The sequence below is a fragment of the Schistocerca gregaria genome, chromosome 3 (assembly GCF_023897955.1).
Source record: "Schistocerca gregaria isolate iqSchGreg1 chromosome 3, iqSchGreg1.2, whole genome shotgun sequence".
NCBI classification, from domain to species: Eukaryota; Metazoa; Arthropoda; class Insecta; order Orthoptera; family Acrididae; genus Schistocerca; species Schistocerca gregaria.
This window is the reverse complement of record NC_064922.1, coordinates 194816607-194832033: the sequence shown is the minus strand read 5'-3', so window position 1 is coordinate 194832033 and position 15427 is coordinate 194816607. Positions and strand designations below refer to the sequence as shown.

At 36.8% G+C, this 15427-nt stretch overlaps 1 protein-coding gene across 7 annotated transcripts in view; it reads right to left on the bottom strand.

The window, feature by feature from the left end:
* Positions 1 to 3941, bottom strand: part of LOC126353889 (cytoplasmic dynein 2 light intermediate chain 1) — a 79227-nt gene extending 75286 nt beyond the window's left edge. For 2 of the 7 annotated variants that reach the window (XR_007565228.1, XM_050003092.1), the window contains exon 1: positions 897 to 2444. Coding sequence is in view for 2 of the 7 variants with exons in the window: in XM_050003092.1 (XP_049859049.1) it covers positions 897 to 967 (71 nt within the window). In the remaining 5 variants the exon portion in view is untranslated. Of the gene's footprint in view, positions 1 to 896; positions 2445 to 2778; positions 3047 to 3220; positions 3359 to 3801 lie in introns of those variants that run through there. The other 5 variants (XM_050003098.1, XM_050003099.1, XM_050003095.1 and 2 more) reach the window with 4 other exon arrangements.
* Positions 3942 to 15427: the final 11486 nt, after the last annotated feature.

The window sequence follows — 15427 nt, the reverse complement described above, 5'->3', positions numbered from 1 at the left end:
AGGGCCTGTGAACGAGTATCTTGAAAATGGTGAAGCTGGTTGAATGTTCCCGTGCTACTGTTGTGAGCATTTATGGAAAGAGATAGAAGGACTGTGAAGATACCAATAGGTGCTAGATGGTTGGATGTCCACAACTTTTCACAGAAAATGGGGTTCGGAGGATTGTCTTCTCTGTAAAGTAGGATAGATGGTGATTTGTGGCATCTCTGCCAAAAGAGCACAATGCTGGCTGCATGCACAAGTGTTTTAGAGCACACATTCATCATACATTGTTGAACATGGAGCTCTGCAGCAGACCACCCCTACATGTTCATATGTTGACCCAATGACAACACCAATTTCGACTGCAGTGGGCATGTGAACCTTGGGATTCGACCATTGATCAATAGAAACACATCAGTTCTTTGGATGAATCACATTTTTGCTACACTACCATCTGGGTTCACTATTGGGCACCATCATAACATACAAAAAAATTAGAGGACCATTATTTACTCAAATTTCATGACCTGTGTGTCGACATCTAATACCACATACCTCCACAAACATACCAACAAACTATCAGCTCCCTGATATGCAGAATCAGTGATGTATTTCATTCCAAAGATGGGCCAACAATTAAGCAGGCGGTCATAAGTGTTTTGGCTGATCTGTGTATGTCAAGCATTCTCTGACAACCAATGAATGTCCAGTAATGTTCCAAGTGCTCTACTATGTATTTCATAGCCAATGTGAGCATTAAATATGATTGTAGCAAGTTATTTAGTGAATTTTACTTCCATATGTTTCCAGTTTGCACATTTCATAGTGGTCGTAAGTGACAAATTCTGCACAGACAGACACATAATTTATGGTATACACATTTTCTTCAGCACAGAGCATGTTTATGCACTTACCACAACCATTGCTTGGAACTGGCAACAATGCAATTGCCGTCTGTGTCTCGAGCTGTGTGAACCATCATCATTGACTGGACTATAACGGTTCTGATTCCTTTTTTATTGTTAACATTTGATCATCATGGTAAGATTGACCACTGACTATTGGTTTTATAGCTAAATCACAGTAGCTTTTTGGGTCTAAGAACAAACTATCAATGACTATTGCATTATGCCTTTCAATCCTTGTAGAGAATTTTAATGTGGCAAATTCTCCAAAGCTTGGCATTATCATTTCTTTGTGGTATCAATCAGTATTACCAGGCAATAAATCAGCTATAAGTCTCCTAAAACAATGAGTCTCCAATTAAGTCTTCATAACTGCATTAAAATGTCCGCAGCTATTGCACTGAGCATAAGGTACTGCCTGCTGGTGGTTTATTACCTGTCAGTGTTACAAACATGTTTGTTTCCTGATCCACATAAGTAAATGATACTGGCCTTTTATAAACATGATGTTCATTTTATCAGATTAATATGAACTCCTCTCTACATTTCAATCATATTTTTTAAAGCTTCTTGTGGGATAATGACAATAAAACTTTTCTACAGACAACAATATCACTGCCACACACTAACTGATAATAATTGTTCGACAAGCCATTTCGACAATTTATCAGAGCTGTTTTGTATTGCTAAGCAGAACTGAACGCTGGTACTGTTCTGTGGTATAAGAATTCCTGTCAAGTGATATTTTACAACTTGCTGCTAAAAATGATAAATACAGTTCTTGTTTGTAACATATTTTAATATTAACGTGAATGAATTATGTACGGCATACAGTACAGTGTACATATCACACTTTTATAATTACACTGTTGTGATGCAGGGCACATATGCAAATAAATATTTTCACATCCATGGTAGAATGAGTTAAGCTAGACAATTTGTTCAAAATCATATGACAAATTTTAACCACATAAGGTATTCACATGACACACAGAGCTTTCATCTGAGATTAAGCCAAAGTCACTGGCATATTTAAGCTATATGATGTCATCAACAGAAAAATTACAATTACTATTTGCAGAGTCTGTAACAGAAAAAAGCACGCACATTATCAAAATTTGGTATTATAGAATCAAGTAGAAATGCTGTCATATCCCAGCCTCAAGACTATTGGTAGGATTTTAAAGACTTTTATCCAAAAATACACAACTCTACTATCGACTCCAAAGTAGAAAGCAAAATTCAATGGGGGAAAATACAGCAGACATCATAATATCATATATTTTATGGTAAGTGGCTTGAAGGTTCTTTTGTCAAACTTTTCATATTATGCACAAAGATTCTGTGTATCACAATGTTTATTTGTAATAATTAATAAACAGTCAGTATACTTGGATGAGCAAAATGTTATGATACTTGAAATGGCTTCAGCAACTGACAATTCTTACAACTTGCTTTTCTGCATACAATACATGTGTCCTAGACATTTCCTACCAAGCAACTGACACTAAGTATGCAAACCGTGCTACGATTTTCCTCTTTGTCTCAATACATAGAGAAATAAAATACATAGAGAAATAAAAATTAAAATGGTTTTTGAAGATCATATTAATTTGTTGATGCTTCAGTTTTCAGTGTCTAGATGAGTTTAATATTAACCGAATTTTCCGTCGGTGATTGGAAGAACATTAAAACTACTTCCGTGAATTTATGCGGCAATCATTACGGAAAAACCAACATTCTTTTAAGGAAAAAAGTTCTAGGTAACATGTGGTACTGTCAATGGAACAACTAGAATGGGTTACTTAATTACGTTGCACATTACTGTAACGATTAGGACAACTACTGTGTGTTCTGCCCGAAGGCAGATCTTCCCTTGCTCTCCACATACGTTTTGTATCTAACGAAAAATATCGTACACTGTTCGGTCTTCTTCGTCTATTTCTCACTACTTCGGGATGGCTTATTCAAATGTCATTCTGCCGCTTTACCATTATTCCTGATTCATTTTGCATTTGCTCAAACATGAGGTCTTTCACGATGTATGCAACTTAAAGTATTAGACTAGTTTTTTTCTGTTAGTTTTCATTGGGCTATGAATTTACGAGTTATTTATTCAGTTCACTTTCATGTTTGAAGATGGACGCCTACGAACTAAACAATACTTTACATTACATGTAACACAGAAGACAAGTCTTGTGTGATGTGTTTTTTTTTTTTTTTTTGGTAGATAGGCCATGCCCTACAACCGTATCTTATTGCTATCCAGTCGCATTAATGCTGCTACCTGCCTTAATAAACGACGAAAAACATATAGAACGTTTTTGTTTTACCTGTTGTGCAAATGAATTTAAAAATTGTAAAAGTTTGAAATCCTAGTTTTATTCTTATATTTGCTTCATTTTATCACGCAGGGTACAATTCCGAATCTTCACTGATCAGTACAACAAAAAAAATTCAACAATCAGTAGGTTACAGATGCAAAGAGAGTCGAACATTTGCTCTCAACTGAATATTAATCAATGATTATTTTTTTTAATTATCGTGGATACATTAGAAGCCACCTAAGACATTATAAACGTGAATCACAATATAGGTACAGACACTAGACAATACATTTGCAATATTCCGATTTATATCAATTTTCGTAATTATATAACGCCCACGTAACAGTAATTTACAACGGATGCAATAAATCTCGTCCAACCAATAGCTATTAGTATTCAACTGGTATTTTTGCGTTTTTTGGACCAAACACTTTTATTTGATTATGTTCATTTCAATGGCAAAATTTTTGACCCCTGCTTCACCTACTATTGGCAAGCTGGGATAGTACTTCTCTGGTTAATTGCAATTTTTCACGCTAATTGTCAAGTGAAACTGACAGCAGTAAATATTAATGTAGTGTCAGTACCTTTTCTTCATCGTTGAACATTTTAACAGCAGCGTTAACGACCAGAAACAAACCGCTTCGTTGCTGTGTAGCACGTATAGTATTGCTCGTTGCTTAGCAACAAGCAACACAACTGACCATTGTGTCAGGGGAAATTCTTGTGACGTCTGTAACAGTAGACTTTTATTTCAACTGAAAAGCAGCTATAAATGAAAGGAAGCTCAAAACTGTATTTCTACAGGAGAGGAAAATTATTGCCGTAATCGTTTGCCAATTCAGCAGTCTGCATAAAATATACCGAAAAGATTTTAACACAAAAAAATTATTAACATGATATTAAGCTAAACGCATGTTCATATAATAATTACGATTGCATTGATTTTACAATTTACTCACAGTTGAATTGATTTTGTAATTTCAGAATTATCTATTGCGTTATATATGATTTGCTACATGTCAATGTAATTCCAGAAACATCGAATGTGTCACTGATTTAGGAGTCACAGAGCGGTGCAAACGAATTATTTACTTATGTTGTAATTCTTCAGGTTTTATCGGAGCGATTGATTGGTGATTGCGTGCTTCCGGGTGTTCTGCCGAGTTGTTTCCATTTTACGCTTAATATTTCGTCGACCTACCCAGCCGTCTTCTTCTAGAGTACACGTAACACCAAAATTCGCAGAACCTGAAGAAGACTGTTGAGTCGATTTTCGAAATATTGGGCATAAAATGGAAGCAAGTCTGCAGAACACCAGGGAGTAAGTTATTTATCTGGGTATATATTTTTTTCGTAGCTCAAAATTACTGTCAATTGTTTATTTGTGTGATGATCGTCGGACACCTATATGGACGTCATTCTGCGGCACGGTTGAATGCCGACGTGTTAGTAGCACCACAAGAAATTCTCAATTTTTCACCTTTAACGTTTGCCTTCCTTCAGGCGCGTACGCGCTGGGCCAATGAAGGTCAACAAACGATAGGCAATGGATTGTGCCGAACTTTGGCCGACAACGCATTGGCGTTTGGCCTCTCATCCTCACCAAACAAAGGCACAGGGGCCAAGGGATTCGGTCATGTAGAATCGCAGTTGGCTATGATAATTTGTCGAGGTTACTCCCATTTCGTTACTGTCATAAAGTAATGTTTTAATTAAATTTTCAGAGGTAGATATTATAAGGGAAAAAGAGACTTTTAGCAGGCGTTCCATGTGAAGAATTCATTTTACTGCAAGAAGATAACCACTGGATATGGAATAACGAGAAGAAACAACGCTGGTAGACGATCCCTCTTTGAAAATGAAGGGAGCAGTGTGGTGGGACAAAATTAATACCACCTTGAAGCGGGACTCCGATATGGGCTCTTTCTTAGTCTTAAGTTATTATTCAGTAGTTGCAGGGGTAACAGTCTGGATGATTGACTGATCCGGCATTGTAACACTAACCAAAATGGCCTTGCTGTTCTGGTACTGCAAACGGCTGAAAGCAAGGGGAAACTACAGCCGTAATTTTCCCCGAGGGCATGCAACTTTACTGTATGATTAAATGATGATGGCATCCTCTAGGGTAAAATATTACGGAGGTAAAATAGTCACCAATTTGGATCTCCGGGCGGGGACTACTCAAGAGGATACCGTTATCAGGAGAAAGAAAACTGGTGTTCTATGGATCAGAGTGTGAAATGCCAGATCCCTTAATCGGGCAGGTAGGTTAGAAAATTTAAAAAGGGAAATGGATAGGTTAAAATTAGATATAATGGGAATAAGTGAAGTTTGGTGGCAGGAGGAACAAGACTTCCGGTCAGATGAATACAGGGTTATAAATACAAAATCAAATAGAGGTAATGCAGGAGTCGGTTTAATAATGAATAAAAAAATAGGGGTAAGCTACTACAAACAGCATAGTGAACGCAGTATTGTTGCCAAGATAGACACGAAGCCCACGCCTACTACAGTAGTACAAGTTTATATGCCAACTAGCTCTGCAAATGACGAAGAAATTGATGAAATGTATGATGAGATAAAAGAAATTATTCAGGTAGCGAGGGAGATGAAAATTTAATAGTCATGGGTGACTGGAATTCGGTAGTAGGAAAAGGGAGAGAAGGAAACATAGTAGATGAATATTGATTGGGGCTCAGAAATGAAAGAGGAAGCCGCCTGGTAGAATTTTGCACAGAGCATAACTTAATCATAGCTAACACTTGGTTTAAGAATCATGAAAGAAGGTTGTATACATGGAAGAACCCTGGAGATACTAAAAGGTATCAGATAGATTATATAATGGTAAGACAGAGATTTAGGAACCAGAAACCCTTGGGTAACAGAAGAAATATTGAATTTAATTGATGAAAGGAGAAAATATAAAAATGCAGTAAATGAAACAGGCAAAAAGGAATACAAAAGTCTCAAAAATGAGATTGACAGGAAGTGCAAAATGGCTAAGCAGGCATGGCTAGAGGACAAATGTAAGGATGTAGAGGCTTATCTCACTAGAAGTAAGATAGATACTGCCTACAGGAAAATTAGAGAGACCTTTGGAGAAAGGAGATCCACTTGTATGAATATCAAGAGCTCAGATGGAAACCCAGTTCAAAGCAAAGAAGGGAAAGCGGAAAGGTGGTTGGAGTATACAGAGGATGTATACAAGGGCGTGTACTTGAGGACAATATTATGGAAATGGAAGAGGATGTAGATGAAGATGAAATGGGAGATATGATACTGCGTGAAGAGTTTGACAGAGCACTGAAAGACCTAAGTCAAAACAAGGCCCCCGGAGTAAACAACATACCATTAGAACTACTGACGGCCTTGGGAGAGCCAGTCCTGACAAAACTCTACCATCTGGTGAGCAAGATGTATGAGACAGGCAAAATACCTTCAGACTTCAAGAAGAATATAATAATCCCAATCCCAAAGAAAGCAGGTGTTGAGAGATGTGAAAATTACCGAACTATCAGTTTAATAAGTCACAGCTGCAAAATACTAATGCAAATTTTTTGCAGACAAATGGAAAAACTGGTAGAAGCAGACCTTGGGGAAGATCAGTTTGGATTCCGTAGAAATGTTGGAACACGAGAGGCAATACTGACCTTACGACTTATCTTAGAAGAAAGATTAAGGAAAGACAAACAATGTTTCTAGCACTTGCAGACTTAGAGAAAGCTTTTGACAATGTTGATTGGAATACTCTGTTTCAAATCCTGAAGGTGGCAGGGGTAAAATACAGGGAGCTAAAGGCTATTTACAATTTGTACAGAAAGCAGATGGCAGTCATACGAGTCGAGGGGTATGAAAGGGAAGCAGTGGTTGGGAAGGGAGTGAGACAGGATTGTAGCCTATCCCCGATGTTATTCAATCTGTATATTGAGCAAGCAATAAAGGAAACAAAAGAAAAGTTCGGAGTAGGTATTAAAATCCATGGAGAAGAAATAAAAACTTTGAGGTTCGCCGATGATATTGTAATTCTGTCAGAGACAGCAAAGGACTTGGAAGAGCAGTTGAACGGAATGGACAGTGTCTTGAAAGGAGGATATAAGATGAACAACAACAAAGCAAAACGAGGATAATGGAATGTAGTCGAATTAAGCGGGTGATGCTGAAGGAATTAGATTAGGAAATGAGACACTTAAAGTAGTAAAGGAGTTTTGTTATTTAGGGAGTAAAATAACTGATGATGGTCGAAGTAGAGAGGATATAAAATGTAGACTGGCAATGGCAAGGAAAGCGTTTCTGAAGAAGAAAAATTTGTTAACATTGAATATAGATTTAAATGTCAGGAAGTCGTTTCTGAATGTATTTGTATGGAAGTGAAACGTGGTCAATAAATAGCTTAGACAAGAAGAGAATAGAAGCTTTTTGAAATGTGGTGCTACAGAAGAATGTTGAAGTTTAGATGGGTAGATCATATAACTAATGAGGAGGCATTGAATAGAATAGGGGAGAAGAGGAGTTGTGGCACAACTTGACTAGAAGAAGGGATCGGTTGGTAGGACATGTTCTGAGGCATCAATGGATCACAAATTTAGCATTGGGTGGCAGCGTGGAAGGTAAAAACGGTAGAGGGAGACCAAGAGATGAATACACTAAGCAGATTCAGAAGGATGTAGGATGCAGTAGGTACTGGGAGATGAAGAAGCTTGCACAGGATAGAGTAGCATGGAGAGCTGTATCAAACCAGTCTCAGGACTGAAGACCACAACAGCAACAACATGGAATTGTGGAGGTCGTAAATTATCAAAGATGACATTTCTTTTAGGAGAGTTGTACCTGCAGCAAAAAGATATCAATAAAGACTCAATTTGCTTTTTCACATCATGCACATTATTTTCTAACAGTTGACATATTTCCCTCCAAGTGTATAAGCTCCTGAATTTGCTTTTGAATTTGCAGTACATAGGGTTCCCTGAACATTTTAACATTCCCAGTGACGCCAAAACTCCATCAATGTTAATATCTTCTCCATATTCCACCCAATACTCCATTTTTAATCACAATAAATACACACGCGTTCAGCAGACACTGCAATTTGCTTCTGAGCCAATGAATACTCGACCCAGTGTCCACACTAGGAGAGGAGGCACAAGCTCTTTGATGTTACTGCCAACAGTCAGAACTGCCACCAAGGCTAGTCACTTTGTTGGATCCAATTTGCCACTCATACATACTAAGCAAATCTCGTCCAACAAAGAGGATGTTTATGTGTACGTGCCTTTTCATATGAGCTCTGTGTCCACCCATCACAACCTCAAACTGACTATGTACTAGAGGATATGAGCTATGAACTTGTCTCACATCCATGCCAAATAATGAAACAGCTTTGTCATTTCACAACAAATGCACTGCACACTTGCTACTAATAATTATCCACTGCATACTGTGACTGTCTCAAACTGAACTGTCTGTCTTGGATGAGAGTTTGGTTTGGGAAGACTTATTTTAAAACGGGGTTGGGGGGGGGGGGGGGGCGACAGGAAGCTATCCTCCTATGCTCCTTGCTGGGGAAGAAGGCAGTATACCAACTATGCTCCCTGTACTGTTATTATTATAGCAGTGAGATTTAACAGATGTCGAAGATGAATTATACACAATCTTTTAGCACTAGTCATCCTAAACTACTTCTTGATATTTGGTGTGATAGCCTGTTGCATGGGTATGCACAGTGAATGTTATTAGATAATATGAATGGGCTGTGCTACTAGTAAATATTCAGAATTCTCAGTTCGTACAGACAAAGACATATCATTAATCCAGTGTAATAAATTAATGAAAGGAGGAAGGAATAAAAAAGACCAATGTTGAAGAAATGGCACAGATTGGCTATTCAAATACACTTTGATGAATATGACAAACAGGAAATGCCAATGATGAAGTGATACTGCCGACTTTGACATCAGTAATGCGAGAGGTTTAAAGTCGGATGCAACCTACATAATGGGGTACTATGTGACGACTGCTATAAGTGGTCTCATTCCCTCCAAATAAAAAGCTGATGGATTGGTGGATGCACAGTGGTGCTTCTTCTAGGAACAGTAGAAGGACCTGTTGAAGGAATGTTATTTATGCAACTTCATTCAGTTTATTGGGAGTTATTTATGCTCCAGTCACATAAACATTACAACAATGATTCATGCACTCACAGTAAATTTATTTTGATTGGATCAACACACAAACACATGTGGGTTTCGGTTATACATAGTTATTCCTACTACTGACCACAGCAGGAAAATTTTGGTTTTCTGCTCATTGCTGTAAGAACCAATATGCAAACTCTATGTGACATGTGAAGTCCACTGGCTACAATGAATGCACTTTCTATGGATGATAAGGGTGCAATTGATGTTCATGTAAGATTTCCAAAACAGTTTGTTTGCTTGTATTTTGAACTTCTGCAATGTCTAGACTGCTGATGGCACAATTCTGACCAATAGTGTATAAGACTATCTTCCAGATTGGGTGTTCTGGCATACTGTGCACAGCCAGTCTCTTCCATTTTAACATGAAAGGATCCGGTTCTCACAGGAGCCTATGTACATATGCAACAGTTCTAATATGTGGTTGCAATTGCTGCGGTAACAGCTCAGTGTAACACTGTTCACTGCTTCTCCATAGCATTCAATGAACCCATACATGAGTGCATATCAGCCAACCATTCTTCAGGAAACCTATCCATACTGCTGTGTATCATTGTTAACATACTATTAAGGTGAATAGTAAAATGAGCATTACTGTTGTCAACAGCAAGTACAGTGACTGAATGGAACAAGTTTGTTTTCAAACAAGAGACAGAGTGCATACTTGTTGACATTTTCACTGCTGTGCAGATATTTTCAATGGAATAGAGATACAAAGGTAAATGGGGGTAATATATCAAGCCAAATGCAGTTACTCTTTAAAAGGCCACTTGAAACCACAGACCCCTTATACCAAAGTACAAAATACCCCTGAACAATGAGTGAATTTTTTTCAGTAGGGTTCAGACTCACCCTACATTCATGGTAACTGTTTCACTTTTTGCTATTTCACTGTATTCTACTGAAAAAAATACTCTCTGTATATTTATTCTGAGTCACACATACACTTAGATGAATTCTGATATAGTAAAGGAAAATGAACAAGAGTAACTAACAACATTATTTAAGAAATAAAAAAAATAAGTTGCTGCCCTTCAGGATCAACAGTGGGATGACACTCTAGTAAAATAAGAAATACCAATATCTGTTATATTAAAAACCAAGGAAAAGCACAAGTTAAAGAGATACACAAAACTACCTACAATTTTAAGAAGTGGTGAAACATTAGACAGCAGCTAATTGTCCACAGAATTAAACCCTTCCATGATTGATCACAACTTTTAGGATGAAAGAAAACTAGAATTACAAATGAAAACATCCAGAGGCTATGCATCAATCAAAAATAATGAAAACGAGCACTGCTCAGTGTACACTTAGTATTCGTATGTTTGCTTCTAAAAGTCCTGTGTCATATACTGATATTCATAACATGCTCTGCACATTACTTAAGTAATGACAAATGTAATGTGGTGGCTTAAATCATTTTAACCCTTATCCATGAAGATGGTCCGAGACTGAAACTGAATGATATTTGGGTTTAAAATAAAAACAGCTGATGGCCGAACATGTATTTTATACATTACTTGAAAGCTGTTGATAGTCACCTTCCAAAAATGTTTAAAAAGAAATGGATTGAACAAACAGGTGACTCAAAAGTTGAACAAAATATTGGCTAGCAAGTATGTAATTGCTATTGAATCTGTGTAATTAATTTTGTACTACACTATCACATTTTAAACGCAAAGATAGTCACATGTTTATCTGGGAGTATAGATGATTAGAATCCATTATATGCCATGCAACTTAGCAAAATGAATATTAAATACTAAAGTGTTTAGATGACCAGAAATAGAATCAGATTATCTTTTACTCAAATGCAATGTCAGAATTAGAACAGGATATAGCAAAAGAAACTAGAAACTAGCTAATATAAAAAATAAAGATGGATTCCTCATATTGAGTCTGTATTCTAATCTTTTTATAAAATTGTAAATGAACATAATGAAATCACTTCAATCTCTGTGGATAGTATATAATTTTTCCCATGTTTTAAATAATGCATTCACCAAGCAGGTCAACAAGAAAAAGTTTAACTAAGGGAAGTTGTCATGTCAGAGGATGATATGGAAGAAGAATAAAGAATTCCACAGACATACTGAAAAAGTAGCAATTGACGCTACTGCCACAAAGAGAAAAATTGCCCAGGAAAAGGGGACTGTGGAACTGAGATGATAATTTAAAAAGAATAATAGATGATACAACATGTAGCATATAGCAAATATTTTAACACTCAGAAGAAAGACAAAATAAACTACCACAGGAAAAGAACCATTAAAAAATGAAAGGTAACAACACTGCTCCAAATATAAACTGCTCAAAAAAAAGTTTTACACCACATGCAAACTTGTGACCATATCTAGACTTACATTTGAGGACAGCAAGAACGAAAGAATATGCAGAAATAAGACATGTTTGATTAAACAGTGTATGTGCTTAAGGCTTCACCTATTTATGCAACAAGTAATGCAGTGGCAGACGACTTAAAGTCTAAGTGTCATTATGTTGAAAGTTGCCTCTGGTTTCGCTGTGTTGTGTTACAGCATTTTGAGAGAAAGACATTTCAGTCAACACAAAATATAAGTATTCATAACCTTGGATCCTAATATTAAATAATTGCTCCAAAAGAAGAACAAAATGTAGTGGCCATTTTTTAGCTTATCAGTTTTTTATAAATGATGAGACACTTACTCAACCTGCTTCTCTCTCCTTTCTGCAATAGTTTGTACATGCGGCATAGCTAATATTCTTTAGTTCCAACATAACAGAAACCAGCATGGAAAAAATGGTATTCAACAAAAACTCAGGAGAGTTTCCAAAAATTGTAAATAGATAGCTAAGGTACTGCAAAATGACAAGTGAGTATTTAATAAGCACTTCATATCAACGGAAGAATCATTTAATATTCTTTACAGATCAGATTTCTACAAAATGCTGAAGGGACTACTAAACTAGCATCCCATGATCCTGTGCTTGTGTCAAGAAAATAAGGAGCAAGCACTACAAAAGATGCACCATTAGCGTACTACTTAAAAAAAAAAACATTCTAACTGTGAAGAACCAACAACAGACCAATATAACAATAAGCCAATAATAAAGCTGCAGACATCTTGGCACTTAGTTTAGAAATAGTACATAGAATAATCCAGAAATTTATAAATACCACAAAGCATCTGCAAAAAATGTAATACTAACAGAAATGCATAAACGTGCTGGTTAAAACGAACATTAATCAAATACTGACTCACAAATACCAAGTCTGAAGTTAAACAATGGAAAATCCAGGATGGAATGTAACAATATTATGAAAAGGAAAGTTGCTACTCACCATACAATGGAAATGCTGAGTCGCGGATAGGCACAACAAAAAGTGGTTTCAGTTGCCCAAGACTGCAGTCGTGAGTGAGAGTTGCATTTGCGTGCGTGCGTGTGTGTGTGTGTGTGTGTGTGTGTGTGTGTGTGTGTGTGTGTTTTGACAAAGGCCATTGGCCAAAAGCATAAATGTGTAAATCTGATTGTTGTGCCTGTCTGTGATGCATCATCTCCGCTAAGTGGTGAGTAGCAACTTTCCTTCTCATAATATTGTTACAAGTCTGATGTTAAGTTTCTCTGACAAATAACAAGAATTTGCAATTAAAATGTGACTCCAATATAGAGATGGTCAGTAGTCTGCATTCTTTGACTGTTTGGAGTGAGAAATCATTCAAAAGTGGGGAAAAAGAAAAAAAGAAAAAAACTGGAATAAATAAACAAATCAAATTTGGGGACCAATAATAAATGATTTCATTTATTGAATTGCTGCTTTTGGAAAAATCTGGAAAGAAAATGGGCTTTAAATCTCCACATGCAATACAGAGCATATTTTATGTCATATTCAAACACACCAGGCAGGTTGTACATTCAATTTCAGTGTCAATGGTCGACCAGTATACATGACGGGGCCCATACCAAATAAATCCAACAAGAGATACTGGAATGTATAGAAAGAAGGGCAGTGCAAATAGTCACAGGTTTGTTTCACTCATATCAGAATTCCAAATAAATGCTGAACAATTTAAAATTGGATGTACATGAAAATACACACCATTTATTATGTGAAAGCCTAAATACAAATTTTCAAGAACTATTATTAAGTGGGGATCCAGTAATGTACTATTTTCTCTATGCACCACTCCCATAGGGATCGCAAAGATGAAAGTAGGTTACCATGCACTACCAGGCAAATAAGCAATCATACTTTGTGTGCTCTGTACGCTTATGGAAAGGGAAAATATTGTAATGTGTGACTCATTGGAAAGTACCCTCAGCCATGAACTTCCCAGTAGTTTGCAGAGTAGGTATGTACATCTTTAGCCAGTGCCCCAGTGTCTTCATTCTTGACATCCCCCAGTGTATCTCATGTAGTAACTTGAGGATGTGAGGTCAGAATGTAGTCGGGAAAACAATCCAGCACTAAGACTCTTTTGTGGCAGTAGATTGATCCCCTGATTAATGGTGAGACTGTAGTGCACTGAAACATAATGGTGAGACTGTAGTGCACTGAAATATAAGTTCTTAGTGCTACTTAAGTGATTTGGTGCATAAAAATCTAACTCTTCAGAGTGTTGTGTTTATTAAGCTGGGAATAAAAAACCTCTTGCTTATCAAAATAGTAGTCAGGACTGATCAGAATACGCAACAGGGAGCCAGTGTTGACTGTTGAGTGGCAGGCCAACACCAAAAACAAAATTAGTGATTTGTGGTCCATGACCAAATGGGATCTTGTTCTTTGTAGGAAAACATGAATTATTATTATTATTGTTATTTGCTACCATAAATAATAGCCTGTGCTTCTGTTTCTGCCTGGCTATATTTCACCTTTTCTGCTGTTAATGTTACCTAAATGTAGCTTAGAACAGGATTGTGCCCCTGATACTGAAGTCTGCTATTCTGGATGTGGAATTAGAACATCTACATTGGATTGTGCATTCATAAATGCTTTAAAATGTCACAAATCCTAATTGTGTCATTAAGCTTTTTAATTACTATCATGAGCATCACCTGTAGGCTTCATGCAATTGGTGGGACAACAGCTGATTTCTCTAAACAATCATAGCACAAGACTCGGTCACAGCCTGTGGGTGAGGAGAGAGCAGAGGGGAAGGGGGGAAGGAGGTTGCATTGTGTTTGAATGACACAATGATACATGTACTTAAAAGGTTACTGTACAACTGAGATTAAATTCAAATAAATCACAGTATTCCTTTCATAATGTGCCTAAATTGCTGAAAGCAATAATATTACGCATGTTATTAAATAAACCTTGTACTTGAAAACCAAAGCCAGTAAAGGCTTCTAGGCCAAAACTGTTAATTGCTATTGATGAAAATATTACAAAAAGTTATTGGTGTACATATTTATTTATAGGAAATGGCCTTGTAAGGCAGTAGGTTAATTGAATGACCAAACAACATTTAGTTGCTTCTAAAGTAGATGGTGAGCCAGTACATCAGTAAGTTTCAGCTTTAAGAATGGATGCAGAAGCCCCAGTATCTGATTGATAAGATTATTGTTGATGATTAGTGAGCTCATCAACATGTTTGTTGATAGCAAAGCACATAGCATTGCAGTTTGGACACTTGTGCCAGCTGTGATTGCAGAAACACTTGACGCAGGATATCCTTGTTTTCATTATATTTTGTGATATATCATTATGATAATTACCATTATTACTATAACTAAAAATTTGTTCTATGTAACATCATATTTTTGTGTGAGGAAAGGTTGAGGGGGAATTACCAACTATGTTCTATATCAGTTTATTTGCACCTCTGTGTGCCATTGAATGTACAGAAGATGACGTTGTTTAGGAAATATTGTGCCTAGGATCCAATTTTGCTACAATTAAGTCAACGTCAGATGCATATTATGCAGCTGGTCATTCTAGATCTAATACACATAGCGCAGCTAATGCATGATTGACCTCGCTTAAATTAGGATATAATAGCAGGCATATGCACCACATATGCCTACAAACATAAAG